The sequence below is a fragment of the Dendrobates tinctorius genome, unplaced genomic scaffold, assembly GCF_039654945.1.
Source record: "Dendrobates tinctorius isolate UK_male_01 unplaced genomic scaffold, ASM3965494v1 ptg000140l, whole genome shotgun sequence".
Taxonomy (NCBI): domain Eukaryota; kingdom Metazoa; phylum Chordata; class Amphibia; order Anura; family Dendrobatidae; genus Dendrobates; species Dendrobates tinctorius.
In genome coordinates, this window is record NW_027361808.1 from 18,319,928 (window position 1) to 18,345,513 (window position 25,586).

At 52.5% G+C, this 25,586-nt stretch overlaps 1 protein-coding gene across 1 annotated transcript in view; it reads left to right on the forward strand.

Moving 5' to 3' along the window:
* The first annotated feature begins 23,600 nt into the window (after positions 1–23,600).
* Positions 23,601–25,586, forward strand: part of TTL (tubulin tyrosine ligase) — a 68,669-nt gene continuing 66,683 nt past the window's right edge. The window contains exon 1 of the mRNA XM_073545160.1: positions 23,601–24,035. Within this exon, the coding sequence (XP_073401261.1) occupies positions 23,876–24,035 (160 nt within the window). The 5' untranslated portion in view covers positions 23,601–23,875. The remainder of the gene's footprint in view (positions 24,036–25,586) is intronic.

Sequence of the window (25,586 nt, forward strand, 5' to 3'; positions counted from 1 at the left end):
CAAAGGAGAGGCAGAAATCTGAGTCCTAACATTACTCCCCCTCCTAGGGCCCCCTCCTCCCTGATGTCCCGAGCCCTATGGGGCCACCAATATGCTCCAGCCAATAGCTTCGAGATTTGTATGTAACCCTGATGGTGGGGCGCATTGGACGCATGTGCCCAGGCGAGAACCTGAGCCCTAAGATGAGGAGGGACAAAAGTCTCGATAACCGGTTCAGACTCCGACCATTGCGGCGCGCTGGCTTCCGGAGAAATCGCACATACATGGTGACAATCGCAAATGGATTCCTGGTCCGAGTCCTTATTAAGATTGGTATGAGACACCTCCATGGGCTCAGGGGGTAGAACCTCCAGCTCAGACAGCTCCAGAGGTTCAAAAAATTTAGGAGCCAAAACAGCTCTTTGCTTGGAGTGAGCCCGCTCCAGACCGCGCTCCGCAAAACGGAGGTCGATAAGTGAGGAGACGGAAATTAACTCCTCCAAGCTGGTGGGGATCTCTCTAGTGGAGAGAGAATCCTTTACATGCTCTGCTAGACCTCGCCAAAAAACGGGGATAAGAGCTTTGTCGGACCACTCCAACTCGGACGCCAGTGTCCGAAAACGGACGGCATACTGGCTAACCGAAAGTGACCCCTGAGTAAGGGCGAAAAGTTGCAGAGACGTATCGTGCGTGACCTGTGGACCGAGAAACACTTGCTTGATGGCAGTTAGCAAGTTTGCCGCTGTCCAAATCTCGAGGTCACCACGTTCCCATAAAGGCGTAGCCCATTCCAAGGCCTTGCCCGACAGTAGGGAGATAATAAAGGCCACCTTAGCCCACTCTGTAGGAAATTGCGCAGCCAGCAGCTCCAGGTGTATTGAGCACTGGCTGATGAAACCCCTGCAGGAGGCGCCATCCTCAGAGTATTTTTCGGGCAACGGGAGGCGGGTAACTGTCGGCGCAAGGGCGGACATGAACATACGCCCTACCGCATCTGTGAGTGCCTGAACAGCAGCATCCGTTGCCTGCGCAGCTGCGAGAGATCTCTCAAGGGTAGCCAGGCGAGCCTCGAGCTGTCGCACACACTGCAAAAGTTGCTGCTGGTCTGCCATCTCTAGCCAGACCCTGGTGCTAGTATTGTGTTAGGAGTGGCAGAAGACACTAATTAAAAAAATATAAATAAAGTGCCTTCGCCACTCGGGGTCCACCGTGCAGTGGATGGAAAAACCGCAGCTAGGAGATGCAGAGCACTACGGCGGTACTGTGCACAGGGTTGGATAGCACCCAGGTGCAAATTAGCAGTCTCTGTTATGGACACAGAGCTGCAATGACAGACAATGGAGCTGAAAAACGCTGAGCCTGTTAACGGCACAGGTACTCAGGGGCACACATGTGGTAACCGGTCACCGGAGTAGTTATAAAATAACGTCACGACATCCGAAAGGACCTACTGTAACTGGACGTGTGTGTCGCATCGCAACTGCGAACGCCGGGCAGAACTGCAAGCACAGCACGGCGTAAACTTTGCCGCAGAGATGGCACCGCTATATCGCAAGCGCGGTGCAGGATGCTAGCTGCTGAGGTAGATGGAGCATAGGCGCGCTGGCGCTAGCGCTGCTACTGGCTGAACCCAAACACTCACACAATCATATTATCAGAGGGAAGGGGTTTCTTAATAAGTCAGTCACCAGTCCAAGCATCCATCAGCAAACATACAGCAGCAAGTATTAAAATACTAGCGAATGGCGGAACAGCCATGGGCGCTTTTTATACCGAACTGGACCTTCCGGAAATCTCCAAGGCTCCAGGAAGAGCTAATGGGATTCGACACAGGACCTGAGCACCTGACTCCCGAACTCCAATGGGAGCTCGTCCCATGAGCATGCTCAGATGAGGGAACAAAGGACTAAGCCTCTGGAGAGAGTTGCCGCAGGGCAATCTCCTCTGCAATCTCCTCTGTAGCAGGAAAAGCGCAGGAGACTGCAGAATGTGAAGACCTAGATTTCAGCAAAGGAGAGGCAGAAATCTGAGTCCTAACAGGTTCTTGGGAACATCTGACAGGAGGAACTTCAGTGTAACTCTGTACTTGGAGTACTTCATTCAAATAAGCGCTAGGAAAGGAGACTACACAGCCCGTCTGCTGAGAGAGAATCCCTGAGTTGCTTCCAGGCTAGCCTACTCCGTTACCATCTGTAATCAGGACCCTGGACTGCAGTTATCAAGTAAAGGTACAGAAATTGCACGCCGCTGTGTCTTGTCTGCTTCCTACCCTTACGGCACTGCTACATCACCGTGCCATCCGCCTCTACACTGCCCTGGGATTATAGCTTCACCAGTGGGGAGCTTTTACACCCTTGCTGCACCCTACCATCAGTCCCAGCGGATCTGCATGCAGCGTCGGCTTAACACCTCCCTTGCCGAGCACCACAGGTGGCGTCACGAACTATTCCATTCCATTAACTACATTCCCCCATTACTTGGGCGTAGAGTTGAGCGACTTTTGGTTTTTTAGGGTCGCGTTTCGTTTCGTGAAACCCGACTTTTCCAAAAGTCGGGTCGAGCAAGATCGTCCGATTATAGGGAAAAGTCTGGGTCGTTCCAAAACACGAAACCCAATGTAAGTCAATGGGGAATAAAAGTCGGCAGTGAGAGGAGGACAGAAAACACACCTACAGTGCCCATTTGAATGCCAAAAGCATCAATTCTTCTTACTTAAGCTTGTCAACCTTAATTAACTTCATAATACAAGTTATGCACTGAAAAATGGGGGTTATTTGGCTAAAGTTGTGGGGGGGAGGGCTGGCTGCAGGTTTTCATGTGCCCTGGGCGAAAGAGCGCCCCTTTAACACATACCACAACTCATCATGCTCCGATACGGCAGAGAAATAGCGGTATAGTCCAATGAAAAATACCTCACTTTTTACATCTCATGACGAGGCCCATCTATTTCTCCATACAGAATCATTGGTCCCATATAATGTTTGAAACAGTATATGATGAGCTCCACATAATGCTACAGTATATGTTGGTCCCCATGGATGAAGCTCCACTGTCTTATGGGCCCAAATAATGCTCCAAACATAATGGGCCCCATTTCTAATGCTCTAGTGTATAATGGGCCCTGTAAATGCTGCTCCAGTGTCTGATGTCCACCTTTGGAATGTTCCAGTGTATGGTGGGCCCCATCTATCATTCTCCAGAGTATAGTGCTCCCCAAAAATTGCTGTCCCAACATTGAAAACAATCAAATAAGTCTCCTCGCTAGGGAATCCCTGTACTTGTCTGGATTCCTCGTCGTCCCCATCTTCCATCTCACTGCACAGTATTTCAACTTTGCAAGTGCTGTGATCCTGAGCAAGCAGGGGGGGCCCACTCGTTGGCGACGGCACTGGCACAGGGCCCCTGATAGTACGGTGGTGTGTCTGATGGCGGGTGGGCCGAACCTGCACTTTCATCTGCAGCTTCCTCTTTGTCACCGTGTAAGATGGAACTGTATATGGGAAGGGTAACCTGAGTTTCATCAGGGTCAGATTCAGGTCGTGTAGCTTGCGAGGGAAATGTAGTGGTCTGGGTCAATGTACCAGCAGATTCATCGAGCAGTGGCTGGGCATCAGTGCACTTGTGTCGCCCCCAGGAGTACGGTCGCCACAGTGGCATTACCTTCTTCCTAGGGAGTGTGATGTCATGCTTGGGAGCAACGAACGATCTCTCTAGCAGGTTAACTGATTGGGCGGCGTTATTCCCACGAGTCATGACCCTCCAAACAGCGTTCATGAAGGCAAAGTGTTTGTTTTACGTGGGCAGTATGGTTGCAAAGCTGAACCTTAAAGGAATGTCCAGAAGGGCACCACCAGGAGTGGAGCCTACGGTTAAATTCGACTCCACCTGGGAAACCTCAACCATGCCAGCTACAGAACAGATGCACACATTGCAAGCTTAATTCCGTTAACGATCGAGACTCCGTCATGCCCCGCGGTCCGAGTCCGGCTTACTAGAGGGACACGTGAGGCTCTGGCACATGAGATTGGCCAATAACTGGTGTGTCATGCCCTTACTTGTCCGTGGCTGCATGTGCGCTACACTGAAAAGGCCAGCGTTTGTCGCTTACAGGTGCAGATAACCCGCTGAACAACGTTAGTGATGGGGATCACTGATTACAATTATTACCCGCGAACAATGATTTCCCAGTAAGTGCAGGTCAACCGCAGTTCCGGAATTAGGCCTAACCGTCATTCCTGAAAAAATGAAAAACTTACGTGTGCAAACCACAGGTGCTGTAGCTTGCTTAACAGCTCGCCAGCCGTTCTCACGCCCAGTATGGATTACACGTGATTGCACAAAGGTTAGAAAGGGTACCGTATCCCCAGATAACATGTATGGATAGCATACACATTCAAAATATATGTCTATACATCAGGAGGCAGGCTCAGACGGTGTTAGGCCCAGTATGGATTGCACGTGATTGCACAAAGGTTAGAAAGGGTACCGTTTCCCCGGATAACATGTATGGATAGCGTACACATTCAAAATATATGTCTATACATCAGGAGGCAGGCTCAGACGGTGTTAGGCCCAGTATGGATTGCACGTGATTGCACAAAGGTTAGAAAGGGTACCGTATCCCCAGATAACATGTATGGATAGTGTACACATTCAAAATATATGTCTATACATCAGGAGGCAGGCTCAGACGGTGATAGGCCCAGTATGGATTGCACGTGTTTGCACAAAGGTTAGAAAGGGTACCGTTTCCCCGGATAACATGTATGGATAGCGTACACATTCAAAATATATGTCTATACATCAGGAGGCAGGCTCAGACGGTGTTAGGCCCAGTATGGATTGCACGTGATTGAACAAAGGTTAGAAAGGGTACTGTATCCCCAGATAACATGTATGGATAGCGTACACATTCAAAATATATGTCTATACATCAGGAGGCAGGCTCAGACGGTGTTAGGCCCAGTATGGATTGCACGTGATTGCACAAAGGTTAGAAAGGGTACCGTATCCCCAGATAACATGTATGGATAGCGTACACATTCAAAATATATGTCTATACATCAGGAGGCAGGCTCAGACGGTGTTAGGCCCAGTATAGATTGCACGTGATTGCACAAAGGTTAGAAAGGGTACCGTATCCCCAGATAACATGTATGGATAGTGTACACATTCAAAATATATGTCTATACATCAGAAGGCAGGCTCAGACGGTGTTAGGCCCAGTATGGATTGCACGTGATTGCACAAAGGTTAGAAAGGGTACCGTTTCCCCAGATAACATGTATGGATAGCGTACACATTCAAAATATATGTCTATACATCAGGAGGCAGGCTCAGACGGTGTTAGGCCCAGTATGGATTGCACGTGATTGCACAAAGGTTAGAAAGGGTACCGTTTCCCCAGATAACATGTATGGATAGCGTACACATTCAAAATATATGTCTATACATCAGGAGGCAGGCTCAGACGGTGTTAGGCCCAGTATGGATTGCACGTGATTGCACAAAGGTTAGAAAGGGTACCGTATCCCCAGATAACATGTATGGATAGCGTACACATTCAAAATATATGTCTATACATCAGGAGGCAGGCTCAGACGGTGTCAGGCACAGTATGGATTTGACGGCCCAGACTACACAGCGGAGGAGCAGGGAGAGGTAAAGATTGCAAATGCTGGGGCCCTGCCCAAGCAAGGGGGGCCCACTCGTGGGCGTCGGTACTGGCACTGGGCCCCTCATAGTACGGCGGTGTGTCTGACTGCGGGTGTGCACCACCACCGTCAGAGACACTTGATTGCACTATGAAGGACCCTGTACCATTGCCCGCGCCCAAGAGTCAGCCTACCCACCTGTCCAGGGCAATGGCACTCGCACGGTGTCGTGCGCTAGGTGGTGACCCCGGCCATGGGGGGGGGGAGGCAGCACAGTTAGGGAGTTTTAGAAAGTGGCATATGTTGATGTTGGACATTCAGCTGATGCAAAAGGTGAAATAGGTCAAGTCCCAGGAAGAGGTGGACCAAAGCAAGCCATTTTTCTGTCACCCTATGTGTCATCAGGGGAAGGTGGGACAAAATCCTTGGAAACCCATGCGTGGTTCATTTTAATGAATGTTAGATCATCCACATTTTGGGGTGACAGACGGGTCCTTTTTTCTGTCAGGATTGATCCAGCTGCACTGAAGACTCTTTCCGATAGCACACTTGCAGCTGGGCAAGCGAGCTCCTGTAAGGCATATTGTGCCAATTCAGGCCAGGTGTCCAGTTTAGCGGCCCAATAGTCAAAGGGGATTGACCTGTGTGGGAGAACATCGATATGGGAGGAAAAGTAGTTTGTAACCATAGTTGACAACTGCTGTCTCCTGTCACTTTCCATCGATGCAGTATTACCAGTTGTGTGAGCGGTACTTGAAAAATCAGTCCACAACATTGTCATGAAACCCCTGTCTCCAACGCCACTTCTGCTGTGTGCACCACGAACACCTCTGCCAAGCTGCCCCCGGCCCGTACGGCTCGTGTGAGAACCATCACCGCTGCAGTGTGCTGGGAATGCCTCAAGCAACCGATTTACCAGAGTTGCTTGTTTATTAGCCAATATTAGGTCAAGGTTCTCCTGTGGCATGATGTTTTGTAATTTGCCTTTATAGCGTGGATCCAGGATGCTGGCCAACCAGTAGTCGTCATCGTTCATCATTTTGGCAATGCGTGGGTCCCTTTTTAGGATCTGCAAGGCATAATCTGACATGTGGGCCAATGTTCCCGGTGTCAATGATGCACTGCGAGTGCTGGTTGGAGGAGCACTTTCTGGCAAATCCACATCCCTCCAGTCACGCACAAACCCTGTACCAGACCTTGCCACGCCAACATTTTCACTTGCCCCACGAGATGCATCCTCCTCCCCTAAGTAATCATCCCCATCATCCTCCTCCTCCTCCTCTTCTTCCTCCACCTCGTCCAGGAGAGGTCCCTGAGCAGACAATGGCTGAATGTCATCAAGGATTCCCTCCTCCTCTTCCTCCTCATCAACATTGGCTGCAGACGCCTGCTCCTTAAGGTGCGTCAAAGTTTGCATGAGCAGACGCATAAGTGGGATGCTCATGCTTAGGATGGCGTCGTCTGCGCTTACCAGCCGTGTGCATTCCTCAAAACACTGAAGGACTTTACAGAGGTCTTTCAGCTTCGACCACTGCACACCTGTCAACTCCATGTCTGCTCTCAAAGTGCCTGGCCGTGTATCCTACCACAAATGCATTATGGCCTGCCTCTGCTCGCACAGCCGCTCCACCATGTGCAGGGTGGAGTTCCACCTTGTTGCAATGTCGATAATGAGGCGGTGGTTGGGAAGGTGGAGCAATCGCTGCAGCTTCTGCATACGAACGGAGTGTACAGGCGACCGGCGGATGTGCGCGCACAGTCTTCGCACCTTCTGGAGCAGGGCTGTTAACTCCGGATAATTTTTGAGGAAGCACTGCACCACCAGGTTCAAGGTGTGAGCCAAGCAAGGTATATGGCTGAGTTTTGAAAGGGCTATGGCTGCCACAAAATTATGGCCGTTATCACTAACTACCTTGCCTGCCTCAAGATGTACACTGCCCAGCCATGACTCAGTTTGTCGCTTCAAGTACTCGGCCAGCACCTCGGCGGTGTGTCTGTTGCCCAAACACATCATCTGCAACACAGCCTGCTGATGCTTTCCACTAGCTGCTCGATAGGGGGACACATCGTGTGCAACAGTGGCAGCTGCAGATGGAGTGCTCGTACGACTGCGCTCTGTGGACGAGCTTTCGCTTCTGGAGGAGGAGGAGGAGGAGGGTCGAACGCCTACAGCCAACTGTTTCCTATACCATGGGCTAGGCAGCACTGTCCCACCACCGCTGTCCCCTGTGGACCCTGCATCCACCACATTAACCCAGTGCGCAGTGATGGACACGTAACGGCCCTGGCCATGCCGACTGGACCATGCATCAGTTGTGAGGTGCACCTTTCCGCTCACTGACTGCTTGAGTGCATGGACAATGCGGTCTTTCACATGATGGTGGAGGGCTGGGATGGCTTTGCGAGAGAAGAAGTGGCGACTGGGTAGGTCATAGCGTGGTACTGCATAGGCCATGAGTTCGCGGAAAGCTGTGCTTTCCACCAACCGAAAGGGCATCATCTCAAACGAGATTAGTTTGGCAATGTGGGCGTTCAAACCCAGTGTACGCGGATGAGAGACTGAGTACTTTCTTGACCTACTCATAGTGTCTGGGAGGGTGAGCTGGACTTGAGAGCTGCATATGGTGGAAGTAGCGGTGGACAGGGCGGACTGAGAGAGGGTTGATGATGGTGATGGAGTTGGTGTTCTTTCTGATGGCCTAGAATCAGTCTTTCGTTGATATAACAGTGGGATTCCCTGACTGCTGTGGCCTTGCAACGACACCTCAACATTTGCTGCTGTGCTAACCGGTGGGCTTACAGTGGGGGAAACAATGTAGCGTTGCTGACTACCTTCGTTGTGATCAGTTGCACATGTGGCACTTGAGGTTTGGTGTTGTGTCCACGCTTGCAAGTGCATGCTGGTTAAATGTCTAAGCATGCAACTGGTATTCAAATTTTTCAGATTTTTCCCTCGGCTAAAGGTCTTTGCGCTCTTCTTACAGATAACCTTGGCCTGATCATGAGGATTTTGGTCAAAAAAGTGCCACACTGCACTCTTCCTACTTTGGCAGACATTTTGCGGCCTAGCACGCTGTGATCTTTTGACCCTCTGGACAAGCTGTCCAGCAACTCTTTTGATGTTTGGAACCTGTCTTTGGAGTGCTCCGGGCCTGCCAGATAACAGCTGTTGCGATGTCGATGTCTGCTGTGGATGCTCCTCATCTGAGCTATTGGAAGCAGCACCCTCTTCCCCCAATGGATGCCAATCTGGGTCAACAACTGGGTCATCCATCCTCTTCTATGTCATGTGCACCTTCCTCTGTGTCACCGTGTATGGTGGTATAGTGTGCGGGAAGGGGCACCTGAGTCTCATCAGGGTCAGAATCTGGCTCTGTACACTGCGAGGACAATGTAGTGCTCTGAGTGAATGTACCAGCAGAATCATCCATCAGCGGCTGTGCATCAGTGCACTCCATGTCAGTTTCATCTTGGCCTGGGTAATTCACCATTTGACTTGATAATCCAGGCATAGTATGTGAAAACAGCTCCATGGAGTAATCAGTAGTATGGCCTGCGTCATCCTTCAATCTTGGTTGGGGTGAAGGACACAAGGAAAGGTGTGGTTCATGAACATGAGCCTCCAATGACGACTCAGTGCTTTTACTTTTTACAACTGAAGAAGAGGAGGCGATAGAGCTGGAGGTTGAGTCAGCAATGTAAGACAAAACTTTTTCCTGATGCTCTGGCTTTAAAAGCGGTTTGCCAACTCCTAGAAAACTAAGCGTTCGAGGCCTTATGTAGCCAGACGATGACGCAGGCTCAACACCTCCTGCATTCGGTCCTATTTTGCTCTTGCCACTACCATCAGATCCACCACCAACACCATCATTACCAGCTGCCAACCCCCGCCCAATTCCACGGCCTCTTCCACCAGCCTTCCTCATTTTTTGTAGAAATGTAGACAAAATCCAACAAACTATATAGTAATGTAAAACAAGGTACAAGGTGTCTATAGGACAGGGGAGATTTTGAATTTCTGCAGACACTTGTGGACACTGGACACTTTTGGATTGTGTGAGGCCCACTGATATCTGAGCGCTATGTCACAGGCTCGATGGCACAGCTGTGACAAAAGTGACGAGAGGATAAGGGAGATTTTGAATTTCTGCAGACACTTGTGGACACTGGACACTTTTGGATTGTGTGAGGGCCACTGATATCTGAGCGCTATGTCACAGGCTCGATGGCACAGCTGTGACAAAAGTGACGAGAGGATAAGGGAGGTTTTGAATTTCTGCACACACTTGTGGACACTGGACACTTTTGGATTGTGTGAGACCCAATGAATATCTGAGCGCTATGTGACAGGCTCGATGGCACAGCTGTGACCAAAGTGACTAGAGGATAAGGGAGATTTTGAATTTCTGCACACACTTGTGGACACTGGACACTTTTGGATTGTGTGAGGCCCAATGAATATCTGAGCGCTATGTGACAGGCTCGATGGCACAGCTGTGACCAAAGTGACTAGAGGATAAGGGAGATTTTGAATTTCTGCACACACTTGTGGACACTGGACACTTTTGGATTGTGTGAGGCCCAATGAATATCTGAGCGGTATGTGACAGGCTCGATGGCACAGCGGTGACCAAAGTGACTAGAGGATAAGGGAGATTTTGAATTTCTGCACACACTTGTGGACACTGGACACTTTTGGATTGTGTGAGGCCCAATGAATATCTGAGCGCTATGTGACAGGCTCGATGGCACAGCTGTGACCAAAGTGACTAGAGGATAAGGGAGATTTTGAATTTCTGCAGACACTTGTGGACACTGGACACTTTTGGATTGTGTGAGGCCCACTGATATCTGAGCGCTATGTCACAGGCTCGATGGCACAGCTGTGACAAAAGTGACTAGAGGATAAGGGAGATTGGATTGCTTTTAAAAAAGCAGTTTGCAGAGCAGTGGGTAAACAGCATGATGCCAGCCTGTCAGGAAGCCTTAAAAGGCAGCCCAACAACCAACACCACTGATACACCACAATATAGCCTCCCCTTGCACTGCACACACAGTGACTGGTGTGTTGTGCAGGCCAAATCGCTAGCAGCAGAAGCAGTTTTTTTTTCTTCTCAGCAGGACAAAAAAAAAAAATTGGGATTGCTTTTAAAAAAGCAGTTTGCGGAGCAGTGGGTAAACAGCAATGCAGGAATGTCAGGAAGCCTTAGAAGGCAGCCCAACAACCAACACCACTGATACACCACTATATAGCCTCCCCTTGCACTGCACACACAGTGACTGGTGTGTTGTGCAGGCCAAATCGCTAGCAGCAGAAGCAGTTTTTTTGTCTTCTTCCCTGCCTAACGCTCTCCCTACAGAATCAGCAGCAACCTCTCCCTATACTGAGATCGGCAGAAGTAAGATGGCGGTCGGCGTGCACGCCCTTTTATACCCCCTGTGACGCCCACCAAAGCAAGCCAATCACTTGCATGCCCTTCTGAAAGATGGTGGTGACCCCTGCCTATGTCATCACGTTGCCCACAGTGTCCGTGGATCCTGATTGGCTGAAAAAGAGCGCAAAACAAACTTTTGAAACGCGACTTTGGCGCGTAAGTCGCCGACCTCGTGGCCGACCTCATCCTAGGGTCGGGTTTCGTTTCATAAAACCCGACTTTGCCAAAAGTCGGCGACTTTTGAAATTTTTTGACCCGTTTCGCTCAACTCTACTTGGGCGCCCAGGGCCACGGACAGGGTCACCGCTGCTGTGACACATTCCTCTGATCCCGGCCCGGTACCGAGTACCCCACGGCCCTGGGAGGGCGACCCACTGGGCTTCAGCCAGTCCCGGATGACTGTGACTTTGTCAGGATCGGGTGCCACACCTTCTGCACTCACTACATGACCGAGGTACTGTACCTTGGGCTTCAGGAGGTGGCATTTGGAAGGCTTCACCTTCAGGCCAAAGTTGGATAAGGCTTCAAACACCTCAACCAGGTGCTCCAGATGGTCTTCATAAGTCTTGTAGAAAACAATGACATCATCAAGGTACAACAGGACTGTCTCAAAGTTCATGTGTCCCAGGCAGCACTCCATCAGCCGTTGAAATGTTCCTGGGGCAGTGCAGAGCCCAAATGGCATATAGTTGACCTCACAGAGACCCATTGGGGTGGTAAATGCTGTTTTCTCCTTGTCTGCTTCTGCCACGGGAACGTGCCAATACCCACTAGTGAGATCTAAGGTGGAAAAGTAGTTTGCGGTTTTAAGTGCAGCTAATGACTCTTCAATTCTGGGTAATGGGTAGGCATCTTTCTGGTAATTTTCCTTTAATCAATACTCATTCTCATGGTACCATCCTTTTTCTTTACAAAAACTATTGGAGCTGCCCAGGGGCTACAACTGTCTCTGATGACCCCTGCTTCCTTCATCTCTCTCAACATACCTTTAGCATATTGGTATTGTGTTGGGAGTATGGGCCGGTACCTTTCTTTTATGGGTGGATGATCTCCAGTGGGGATACGATGTTGACCCCTTTTGCCTTCCCGAAATCTAGGGGGTGTTTACTGAATACCCGCTCATACTCCTGGGTTCTCCTCTTCCGGAGCCACGGGACATCCTCTGGTCTGGAAGCAAGCTGGATCTTCTACTTGGAGGACACCTGCAGGGACTGCACGGTTTTAGTAAGTGCAGCCATAGCTTTGGTCAACTCCTGGACCTGAAGACGCAGCTCTTCTGTTGGATCTTTATCCAGAGTCTGTGCATCAGCCTCCACAGGGGTGGAAGGGAAAGATGTTGCTTCCTGGTGGTAGGTGATCCCTGGGCGCCTAGGGGGCACTGGACGGCTGACAGTTGATTCCTGCAGCACCCGAATAGCCCTGTCCTTAAAATCAGCAAAGTCCAGGTCAGGGTTTTGTAGGGTGATGATGCGCAGCTGCGCTCGGTGGGTACTGGATAGGAGTCGTTCAATGCACTGCTCTTTTAACAGTTTGTCTTCCTCTTTCAAACTGTCAGGATCAATTTGCTTGACAGCTCGCAGCGCCTCCTGCAGGTTAAGAGCATAGTCCCTTATACCAGGGGTCCCCAACCGCCGGTCCGCGGCCCAGCACCGGGCCGCTGCAGTGCCCTTGCCGGTCCGCGGACACAAGGGGAGCCAGGGGCAGCGCGCAGTACTTCCTAGATTGCCTTCGTGTAGCGGTGGCCAGGGAGCGATCCAAGCAGCTCCGCTGCCTGCAAGAGGAAATAGCAGGAGCGGAGCTGCAAGGACCCGTCCAGCTTCCTGCCCGCCGCCCGCGCTTCCTGTCTCTGACTGACACAGAGAGGAGCGCGGCCGCTGCTGTGTCAGAGCGAGGAAGCGCGGGCGATGCTGCGGACAGGTGAGAGGTGGTGTCTGTGTGTGTACGTCTGAGTGTGTGTATATATAATGTGTGTATGTATGTCTGCCTGTGTGTGTGTGTATATATATGTGTGTGTGTATGTATGTCTGCGTGTGTATGTATGTCTGTGTGTGTATGTATGTCTGTGTGTGTATGTGTAGGTTAGCCTGGCCCTGGAGGAGATGAGGATATGAGAAGACTGTGATGGGGAGAGAAGGCCATAATGCCTGGGGTGATGGGAGAATCCATGAGGGGGTAATGGGATAAGGCCATGATGGGGGTGATGGAGAGAAGGCAGTGATGGGGTGATGGAGAAGGCAATGATGGGGAGAAGGGAGTGATGGGGTGAAGGCAATGATGGGGTGATGGAGAGAAGGCATTGATGGGATCATAGGAGTGATGGGGAGAAGGCAATGATAAGGGTGATGGAGAGACGGCAGTGATGGGGTGATGGAAAAGGCAATGATGGGGAGAAGGGAGTGATGGGGTGAAGGCAATGATGGGGTGAAGGAGAGAAGGCATTGATGGGATCATAGGAGTGATGGGGAGAAGGCAATGATGGGGTGATGGAGCAGGCAAGGATGGGGGTGATGGAGAGAAGGCAGTGATGGGGTGATGGAGAAGGCAATGATGGGGAGAAGGGAGTGATGGGGTGAAGGCAATGATGGGGTGATGGAGAGAAGGCATTGATGGGATCATAGGAGTGATGGGGAGAAGGCAATGATGGGGTGATGGAGCAGGCAAGGATGGGGGTGATGGAGAGAAGGCAGTGATGGGTTGATGGAGAAGGCAATGATGGGGAGAAGGGAGTGATGGGGTGAAGGCAATGATGGGGTGATGGAGAGAAGGCATTGATGGGATCATAGGAGTGATGGGGAGAAGGCAATGATGGGGGTGATGGAGAGACGGCAGTGATGGGGTGATGGAGAAGGCAATGATGGGGAGAAGGGAGTGATGGGGTGAAGGCAATGATGGGGTGATGGAGAGAAGGCATTGATGGGATCATAGGAGTGATGGGGAGAAGGCAATGATGGGGGTGATGGAGAGACGGCAGTGATGGGGTGATGGAGAAGGCAATGATGGGGAGAAGGGAGTGATGAGGTGAAGGCAATGATGGGGTGATGGAGCAGGCAAGGATGGGGGTGATGGAGAGACGGCAGTGATGGGGTGATGGAGAAGGCAATGATGGGGAGAAGGGAGTGATGGGGTGAAGGCAATGATGGGGTGATGGAGAGAAGGCATTGATGGGATCATAGGAGTGATGGGGAGAAGGCAATGATGGGGTGATGGAGAGACGGCAGTGATGGGGTGATGGAGAAGGCAATGATGGGGAGAAGGGAGTGATGGGGTGAAGGCAATGATGGGGTGATGGAGAGAAGGCATTGATGGGATCATAGGAGTGATGGGGAGAAGGCAATGATAAGGGTGATGGAGAGACGGCAGTGATGGGGTGATGGAAAAGGCAATGATGGGGAGAAGGGAGTGATGGGGTGAAGGCAATGATGGGGTGAAGGAGAGAAGGCATTGATGGGATCATAGGAGTGATGGGGAGAAGGCAATGATGGGGTGATGGAGCAGGCAAGGATGGGGGTGATGGAGAGAAGGCAGTGATGGGGTGATGGAGAAGGCAATGATGGGGAGAAGGGAGTGATGGGGTGAAGGCAATGATGGGGTGATGGAGAGAAGGCATTGATGGGATCATAGGAGTGATGGGGAGAAGGCAATGATGGGGTGATGGAGCAGGCAAGGATGGGGGTGATGGAGAGAAGGCAGTGATGGGGTGATGGAGAAGGCAATGATGGGGAGAAGGGAGTGATGGGGTGAAGGCAATGATGGGGTGATGGAGAGAAGGCATTGATGGGATCATAGGAGTGATGGGGAGAAGGCAATGATGGGGGTGATGGAGAGACGGCAGTGATGGGGTGATGGAGAAGGCAATGATGGGGAGAAGGGAGTGATGGGGTGAAGGCAATGATGGGGTGATGGAGAGAAGGCATTGATGGGATCATAGGAGTGATGGGGAGAAGGCAATGATGGGGGTGATGGAGAGACGGCAGTGATGGGGTGATGGAGAAGGCAATGATGGGGAGAAGGGAGTGATGAGGTGAAGGCAATGATGGGGTGATGGAGCAGGCAAGGATGGGGGTGATGGAGAGACGGCAGTGATGGGGTGATGGAGAAGGCAATGATGGGGAGAAGGGAGTGATGGGGTGAAGGCAATGATGGGGTGATGGAGAGAAGGCATTGATGGGATCATAGGAGTGATGGGGAGAAGGCAATGATGGGGGTGATGGAGAGACGGCAGTGATGGGGTGATGGAGAAGGCAATGATGGGGAGAAGGGAGTGATGGGGTGAAGGCAATGATGGGGTGATGGAGAGAAGGCATTGATGGGATCATAGGAGTGATGGGGAGAAGGCAATGATGGGGGTGATGGAGAGACGGCAGTGATGGGGTGATGGAGAAGGCAATGATGGGGAGAAGGGAGTGATGAGGTGAAGGCAATGATGGGGTGATGGAGCAGGCAAGGATGGGGGTGATGGAGAGACGGCAGTGATGGGGTGATGGAGAAGGCAATGATGGGGAGAAGGGAGTGATGGGGTGAAGGCAATGATGGGGTGATGGAGAGAAGGCATTGATGGGATCATAGGAGTGATGGGGAGAAGGCAATGATAAGGGTGATGGAGAGACGGCAGTGATGGGGTGATGGAAAAGGCAATGATGGGGAGAAGGGAGTGATGGGGTGAAGGCAATGATGGGGTGATGGAGAGAAGGCATTGATGGGATCATAGGAGTGATGGGGAGAAGGCAATGATGGGGGTGATGGAGAGACGGCAGTGATGGGGTGATGGAGAAGGCAATGATGGGGAGAAGGGAGTGATGAGGTGAAGGCAATGATGGGGTGATGGAGAGAAGGCATTGATGGGATCATAGGAGTGATGGGGAGAAGGCAATGATGGGGGTGATGGAGAGACGGCAGTGATGGGGTGATGGAGAAGGCAATGATGGGGAGAAGGGAGTGATGAGGTGAAGGCAATGATGGGGTGATGGAGCAGGCAAGGATGGGGGTGATGGAGAGATGGCAGTGATGGGGTGATGGAGAAGGCAATGATGGGGAGAAGGGAGTGATGGGGTGAAGGCAATGATGGGGTGATGGAGAGAAGGCATTGATGGGATCATAGGAGTGATGGGGAGAAGGCAATGATAAGGGTGATGGAGAGACGGCAGTGATGGGGTGATGGAGAAGGCAATGATGGGGAGAAGGGAGTGATGGGGTGAAGGCAATGATGGGGTGATGGAGAGAAGGCATTGATGGGATCATAGGAGTGATGGGGAGAAGGCAATGATAAGGGTGATGGAGAGACGGCAGTGATGGGGTGATGGAAAAGGCAATGATGGGGAGAAGGGAGTGATGGGGTGAAGGCAATGATGGGGTGATGGAGAGAAGGCATTGATGGGATCATAGGAGTGATGGGGAGAAGGCAATGATGGGGTGATGGAGCAGGCAAGGATGGGGGTGATGGAGAGAAGGCAGTGATGGGGTGATGGAGAAGGCAATGATGGGGAGAAGGGAGTGATGGGGTGAAGGCAATGATGGGGTGATGGAGAGAAGGCATTGATGGGATCATAGGAGTGATGGGGAGAAGGCAATGATGGGGTGATGGAGCAGGCAAGGATGGGGGTGATGGAGAGAAGGCAGTGATGGGGTGATGGAGAAGGCAATGATGGGGAGAAGGGAGTGATGGGGTGAAGGCAATGATGGGGTGATGGAGAGAAGGCATTGATGGGATCATAGGAGTGATGGGGAGAAGGCAATGATGGGGGTGATGGAGAGACGGCAGTGATGGGGTGATGGAGAAGGCAATGATGGGGAGAAGGGAGTGATGGGGTGAAGGCAATGATGGGGTGATGGAGAGAAGGCATTGATGGGATCATAGGAGTGATGGGGAGAAGGCAATGATGGGGGTGATGGAGAGACAGCAGTGATGGGGTGATGGAGAAGGCAATGATGGGGAGAAGGGAGTGATGAGGTGAAGGCAATGATGGGGTGATGGAGCAGGCAAGGATGGGGGTGATGGAGAGACGGCAGTGATGGGGTGATGGAGAAGGCAATGATGGGGAGAAGGGAGTGATGGGGTGAAGGCAATGATGGGGTGATGGAGCACTCATTTAAAACCTCTGGTGAGTTGAGTCACATTATAAATATTATAATTAAATGATAAGTATGCACTGCTAAACAACAACCGCGTCCATAGCCCCGCCCCCTTATAATCAAAGCCACGCCCCTGCCACACCTCCATCCCCGCCCTGCTGGGCCATGGAAGAATGGTCTTGCTTGAAGCCGGTCCCTGGTGCAAAAAAGGTTGGGGACCACTGCCTTATACTGTCCTGCACTTTCTGTTTACATCCAAAGAATCTCATCTTGATTTCAGCGGCAGTGCGGGTGTCAAACGTGCTCCTTAGCTTAGCCAGGATCTTTTTAACAGTCTCTTTATCAGTGTCCTGCCAGGCTTTTACTTCTCTCTGTGCTGCACCTGTTAGCTGCTCAATCAGGATTTTCACCTTCTGGCTTTCAGATAGAGGATACACCTCAAACAAACTGCACAGTCTCTCTTTAAATTCACTCAGGGTATGGGACTCACCCGAGTACTGTGGTAGCCAGGCCGCTCCCGGTATGTAGGGCATAGACAGCGGCATTATGGGGACCACTGCGGTGGGTGCTACCGGAGCCACAGCCGCGTTGGGCACTGCATCTTGCGGCGCTGAGGGGCAGGCGGGGGCGTCCGCCGCTGCATCGGCGCGTGCCTCGGACATTCTCCTTCCCCCCTAGTTAACGGTTGCCAGGCCCCAGGGTTGAGCGGCTTACCGGCTGTAGCCTCAGCTCCTCCCCTTTTCGCGTGCTGTCCTCTCTTCCCGCGCGTCACTTCACTTCTTCGCGATCTGCAGCCGGCTCCGCCCACGAAGGCCTGCCTCTTTTCTTCCCGCGCGCACCAATCAGCTGGATAATGGCAGCAATGGCGCCAATTTCGCACACAGTCTATAGCACACAACAGTCTCTGGCACACAGGACCCGGCGATACCGGGCTTCGTAATCCTGTTCATGACGCCAAAATGGGTCACCATCCCAGGGCTGTGGGGTACTCGGTACCGGGCCGGTCTCTCAGAGGGGATTGTCACAGCAGGGGTGACCCGGTCCGTGGCCCTGGGCGCCCATGTAAAAGGTGTTGAGTTGGGAATAAAGTTTATAAGTGATTTGTGACGCCACCTGTGGTGTTCGGCAAGGGAGATGTTAAGCCGACGCTGCAGACAGATCCTCTGGGACAGATGGTGTAGTGCAGCTATGATGTTGTAGCCCTCCACAGGTAGGGCTGTTGGTCCCAGGGCAGTGTGGCGGAATGTTTAGGAAGAGGGTGCAGTGTTTGGCACAGAGATGTAGCAGTGCTGAGGATGTTGCAGGAAGGAGGCAAGGGTGCAGTTTCTTTACCTTTACTTGGCAAACGCAGTCCAGGGTCCTGGTTACAGATGGCACAGGAGCAGGCTAGCCTGGAAGCAACTCAGGGATCTCTCTATCAGATGGGTTGCGTAGTCTCCTTCCTAGCGCTGGCTTGAGGTACATGCAGTACAGTGTTACTCTGAAGTTCCTCCTTCTTATCTTCTCTTAGAACTACCTCGTACGGCAGACAGCTGTAGCCCTCTATCTCTCTTGGCTCACCTGTCGCTGTTGTGCCTCCGAGTCTTAGTTGGGAATAGAGCATTTACAGCTTCCTATTCCTCTGGTTTCTGTTGCAGGACCTTCAGTATCCATACAACCGTGGAGACCAGGCTCCAGATCATGTGCTCTCGCTGGGAGGGAGCTCTCTTTCCTCAGCTCAACCTCCAGCTTCTCTCCACACTGTTACACCGCTCCGCCATACTCACCCGGCCTCCGCTCCCACGCCGCAGTCGCCCTCCGCTCCCACGCCGCAGCCTCTCTCCACCCGACGGCCGCGGCGGTCACCTGAGACAGGTCCGCGACCGATGCCTTCCCTGCATGCTATGCGCATGCGCCATAGGCCGCGGCCGCGCCTCCTTCCTGCTTCTTATGCTCCGGCTGTGCCCTAACCCGGAAGCACCTGTGGACCAATGGCTGACCAGACGGGGCCATATCAGGCCGCTTCCCCCTGAGGGAGGCGCCTGATCGTTGTGTTTCCTGACACTCTGGCCTCGCTCCATCGTGCACACACTGCTGCTGCAGTTCCTGTCTCGGCTGCTCCTCACAGCAGCTTCTCAGTCCCGCTACCTGTGTTCCTGCCGACCTTCTCCAGTCCTGCCTTGTGTTCCTGCCGACCTACTCCAGTCCTGCCTTCAGTGTTCCTGTCGTCCTACTCCAGTCCTGCCTTGTGTTCCTGCCGACCTACTCCAGTCCTGCCTTCAGTGTTCCTGTCGTCCTACTCCAGTCCTGCCTTGTGTTCCTGCCGACCTACTCCAGTCCTGCCTTCAGTGTTCCTGTCGTCCTACTCCAGCCCTGCCTTGTGTTCCTGCCGTCCTACTCCAGTCCTGTCTTCAGTGCTCCTGCCGTCCAACTCCAGTCTCAGTCTTACTCCGGTCCATCCTGAGCCGCCCCTCTCGGTACCGGCTACCGTGGTACTCGAACCCCTGGGCCTGCTCCTAACGGTCCCTGTATAGGGGTCGGTTCCACCTGGCAGCTCGCCCGGGGCCCCTCGGTGCCACGGCCCAGAGGGTCCACTCTCGGAGTTTCCCGCTCCTGACCACCCGCGCTAACAGTACCTTCAGGCCATGGACTCCGCCGGTACTACGGCTGCTACCCAGAAAGAGTTGCTATTCCTACGGGAGAATCAGGGGCGCATTATGTCAATCATGAAGTCGATGGACACCCGTTTGTCGGCCTTACAGGTGGCCGATCCTGGAAATGCCACTCAGCTGGCCAGTCTCCAACAGGTGCTGGGTCAGCAGCAAGATACTCAAACCCACATTTTGTCCTACATGGCCTCCTTTGATAGTCGCTTGTCGGCCCTCCAGGCTGCCGCTGCAGTGCCGACACCTCCCCCTGCGTCTTCTGCTCCTCCGACGCCCTGCCTCGCCAAGCCGCCTCGTTTCACTGGGGATCCCAAGCTCTGTAGGGGGTTCTTAAATCAGTGTAGTCTCCACTTTGAATGGCTGCCGCAGCAATACCCCTCGGACCGGGCCAAAGTGGCCTTCATCATGTCCCATCTGGAGGGAGAGGCCCTTTCTTGGGTAAACCCGCTCTGGGAACGTGACGACCCGGTCGTTTCGAGCCTCCCGGTTTTCCTGGATACGTTTCGTAAGGTTTTCGATGAGCCGGGCCGGTTAGCCTCTCTCACTGAGTCACTCTAACTTACACCAGGGCTCTCTCACGGTCGGACAGTACGCTATTCGCTTTCGCACTATTTCCTCTGAGCTCGGCTGGAATAACGCAGCTTTGGTGGGGGCATTCTGGCGCGGTCTTTCTAGTAAAATAAAGGATGAAGAACTATGCTGACAAAAAGAGGTTGGATTCTCCTCCGTATCGTGTTGGCGACAAGGTCTGGCTCTCCTCCAAATTCGTCCGACTAAAACTGCCCTCTTACAAGTTGGGTCCACGCTACATTGGTCCGTTTGAAATTCTGGGACGTATTAACGAAGTTGCCTACAAATTGAGGTTGCCTGCTTCGCTCCGGATCCCGAACACCTTTCAAGTCTCTCTCCTGAAGCCTGTGGTGCTGAATCGTTTCCACTCCTCGCTTGATCTTGGTCCTCAGCCGGTGGGGGCTGACAACATTTTTGAAGTACAGGACATCCTCGCTGTGAAAAGGGTTAGAGGTAGGACTTTCTTTCTCGTTGATTGGAAGGGCTTTGGTCCTGAGGAGAGATCCTGGGAGCCTCGGGAGAATATTAATGCTCCCCGTATCCTCAAGAGGTTTCTTGTTAACCTCCGGGGGGGGGCGGCTTAGGGGAGGGGGTACTGTTACACCGCTCCGCCATACTCACCCGGCCTCCGCTCCCACGCCGCAGTCGCCCTCCGCTCCCACGCCGCAGCCTCTCTCCACCCGACGGCCGCGGCGGTCACCTGAGACAGGTCAGCGACCGATGCCTTCCCTGCATGCTATGCGCATGCGCCATAGGCCGCGGCCGCGCCTCCTTCCTGCTTCTTATGCTCCGGCTGTGCCCTAACCCGGAAGCACCTGTGGACCAATGGCTGACCAGACGGGGCCATATCAGGCCGCTTCCCCCTGAGGGAGGCGCCTGATCGTTGTGTTTCCTGACACTCTGGCCTCGCTCCATCGTGCACTCACTGCTGCTGCAGTTCCTGTCTCGGCTGCTCCTCACAGCAGCTTCTCAGTCCCGCTACCTGTGTTCCTGCCGACCTTCTCCAGTCCTGCCTTGTGTTCCTGCCGACCTACTCCAGTCCTGCCTTCAGTGTTCCTGTCGTCCTACTCCAGTCCTGCCTTGTGTTCCTGCCGACCTACTCCAGTCCTGCCTTCAGTGTTCCTGTCGTCCTACTCCAGTCCTGCCTTGTGTTCCTGCCGACCTACTCCAGTCCTGCCTTCAGTGTTCCTGTCGTCCTACTCCAGCCCTGCCTTGTGTTCCTGCCGTCCTACTCCAGTCCTGTCTTCAGTGCTCCTGCCATCCAACTCCAGTCTCAGTCTTACTCCGGTCCATCCTGAGCCGCCCCTCTCGGTACCGGCTACCGTGGTACTCGAACCCCTGGGCCTGCTCCTAACGGTCCCTGTATAGGGGTCGGTTCCACCTGGCAGCTCGCCCGGGGCCCCTCGGTGCCACGGCCCAGAGGGTCCACTCTCGGAGTTTCCCGCTCCTGACCACCCGCGCTAACACACACGTCTACACTCGTTGCCCTCCTCACACTAATTTCCCTTCCTGGCCCTCAGAGAGCACTCCTCCCCCAATTCTGGTTCAGAGCTCCCTCTGCTGGCCTGGAGTGGGAACTGTGTTGCATGAAAATGATTAATTGCTAGAGAGACCCTTCCTTGCTTCTAAGCAGGACATCACCCTCCCTGGAGGAAGGCAATGCCATTGTGGCGACCATACTCCTGGGGGCGCCACACATATATTTTGGCAATGTCCCAAAATTGTTCCTTTTTGGAGAAAGGTTTCAAATCTTATCGTTTTTATCTTAGGAACGCAACTTATTTTGTCTCCTCGTCTGGCCCTTCTTTCTCTAGACGCTGACAAAATTGACCCTACTAACAGGCTGTTGATTATGCACATTTTACTAGCTTTCAAGCACAATATCGCTTTCCTTTGGAAAAAGCCAAAACCTCCACAAATTAACGATATTATAGACAAAATTAGCCTTCATCATTCCTTTGAACTGAAATTTGCACATATGCATGATCAATTTGCCAAACATGCTAGGAAATGGTCTAGATGGCAGGAGCTGTTCACTTAAGGTCTTCAACCAGAGTGCGCCTGCCTAGGCCCCTTTGGGGTTAGGTCTTTGGCTTGGAACAAATGTAATGTATTATATGCTTAAATACTTACCTTTGTAATAGTTCATTGTATAATATGCTTCTGCATTAACATGTTACATTTTATGTTTTCTTTACCTTTGGACACTGTTGTCCTTCCTCGTTTCCTTTTCATCTTTCATTCCCTCCCCTACACCTTCTTCCCCATTTATTAAAACTCCAATAAAACGTTTGGAAAACAAAATCACCAGGGTATGTAAACTTTTATTCAGGGTCATTTGGATGTTTTGAGTTGTCATTATGATTTAGAAAGAAAAAACCCAGTAGTTTGACAATAAATGGCTTCACCCAACCACTAACCATGAGTGGAGAAAAAGTTTTGGTGTTATCATTCATATTCTCTGAAAAAAGGCCAAAAAAGCAAAAATTCTGCCGGGGTATGTAAACTTTTGAGCACAACTGTATGTAACCTCCAAGCGCTAGTCACGAGAAGGACCGGTCACTTACTTTAGCAGCTTCACAGCTGTCAAAGCCTGAAGTGGTTATAAAAAGTGACAAAAGATAGAACATGTGAACAGCAAGTTGTTGTGACATTGCCGGGCATATGTTTATTATTTTTAGGAGTTAGTGCTTTATCCGGTAGGTTCTATGCAAAAAAAAGACATTGGCTCAAGTTCATCAAAGCTTTTACAAAAAGTGGTGTAGAACCTTTGAAAGGTTGCAAAATTTGGGCGCAACTTGGAATTGCTCCAAAATGTGGCCACTTTTGGAGTTTTTACGCCAGTTTTTCGCAGCTCCACCAACATGTGCCGAGCAGGGACATGGCGGAGATGTGGCCACTCCGTGCAGCCAAAGTCACTTAATCCTTAATTAACCAGTATTTAAATCAGTGACCCTATAACCCCGGTGGGGGCCTTTCTTGGTGCCTATGTTATGCAGTGGTTTCACCCTTATTATTAGGGTACGTTTTGCTCATTAATAGACTTTTAATAAGTAAAAGTACACTTTGGTGATCGTGAACCGACGTCAGCACGTTTATCCCAGTCATCAGCCAGGATTCAGCAGGTCTGACTTGGGACAATACAATCCTTCATTGTAGATGGTGTCTGCCCCCTGATCGCTCAGTGGCCGATGGCAGCAGCCCCTCCTGCATGATCAGTGACAGCTGCTGCCATGCTGCCCGCAGCCCCTCCTCCTGACCCCAGAGCCCAGCCTCCAATGCCTGGGAGGGGTCAGCACGGAGCTGGGTAGAGACCGAAGCGGTGGTGCAGCAGCTGCTTCCTTCCTGCCGTCTGGGAGCCTGCTAAGTGCAGGATCGGAGCACCTCCCTGCGCTCTCCTCCCGGAGGCCCTTACATGGGGCTGCTTCCTGTCCTGTAGCATGGTGCGGGCTGCACAATAGCACACAGCAGGGACTGGCCGGCGGTCAGACAGGAGCCTGCGCTCCATTCTCCACCCTGTGGGATGATGTACACCTTCGTGGTGAGGGATGAGAACAGCACGGTGTTTGCAGAGGTGGCCAAGATCCTCCTGGCCACAGGACAATGGAAGCGACTAAAGAAAGACAACCCCAGGTTTAATCTCATGCTGGGGGAGAGGAACAGGCTGCCATTTGGGAGGCTGGGTAAGTCCCAGGAGATCACTGTGACATCAGCCAAATAATTTCCCTTTAGCCCATTAAGCCTGGCTTTAATTGCTGTAGTTATATCTGTATTCCAGCCAAAAAATGCCAAATCTGTAACTAGAATCATCCAATCTCATTGTCTCAATGTTTTATTCTTGTAGCAATCATGGCAAGGAGCATCAGAAACAATCCAGTTGTCAGATTGTTTCCATCCTAGCCCAACCTTCATCAGTGGCCAACTCCGACAATCCCAAATAATGGGGTGGAAAGTAGTGTCAGTACAATGTAGCACTTCGGTTATTTCTACTGAGTTACTGTGGGATTGCAACCACCCCTTTACATTATGTGTATTAGTGCAGGGAACTGCATTTGGGTGTTGCCTCCTGCACCAGTAAGGGGAGCGGAGCCAGCGCTGCAGCGCTCATCCTGCTACTTCACCCGCAAGGGGAGCGGAGCCAGCGCTGCAGCGCTCATCCTGCTACTGCACCAGTAAGGGGAGCGGAGCCAGCGCTGCAGCGCTCATCCTGCTACTTCACCCGCAAGGGGAGCGGAGCCAGCGCTGCAGCGCTCAGCCTGCTACTTCACCAACAAGGGGGGCGAAGCCGGGGCTGCAGCGCTCAGCCTGCTACTTCACCAACAAGGGGAGCTGTGCCGGTGCTGCTGCGCTCAGCCTGCTACTTCACCAACAAGGGGAGCAAAGCCAGCGCTCAGCCTGCTACTTCACCAACAAGGGGAGTGAAGCCGGGGCTGCAGCGCTCAGCCTGCTACATCACCAACAAGGGGAGTGAAGCCGGGGCTGCAGCGCTCAGCCTGCTACTTCACCAACAAGGGGAGCAAAGCCAGCGCTCAGCCTGCTACTTCACCAACAAGGGGAGTGAAGCCGGGGCTGCAGCGCTCAGCCTGCTACATCACCAACAAGGGGAGTGAAGCCGGGGCTGCAGCGCTCAGCCTTCTACTTCACCAACAAGGGGAGCTGTGCCGGCGCTGCTGCGCTCAGCCTGCTACTTCACCAACAAGGGGAGCAAAGCCAGCGCTCAGCCTGCTACTTCACCAACAAGGGGAGTGAAGCCGGGGCTGCAGCGCTCAGCCTGCTACATCACCAACAAGGGGAGTGAAGCCGGGGCTGCAGCGCTCAGCCTTCTACTTCACCAACAAGGGGAGCTGTGCCGGCGCTGCTGCGCTCAGCCTGCTACTTCACCAACAAGGGGAGCAAAGCCAGCGCTCAGCCTGCTACTTCACCAACAAGGGGAGTGAAGCCGGGGCTGCAGCGCTCAGCCTGCTACATCACCAACAAGGGGAGTGAAGCCAGGGCTGCAGTGCTCAGCCTGCTACTTCAACAAGGGGAGCGAAGCTGGGGCTGCAGTGCTCAGCCTGCTACTTCACCAACAAGGGGAGCTGTGCCGGCGCTGCTGCGCTCAGCCTGCTACTTCACCAACAAGGGGAGCAAAGCCAGCGCTCAGCCTGCTACTTCACCAACAAGGGGAGTGAAGCCGGGGCTGCAGCGCTCAGCCTGCTACTTCAACAAGGGGAGTGAAGCCAGGGATGCAGTGC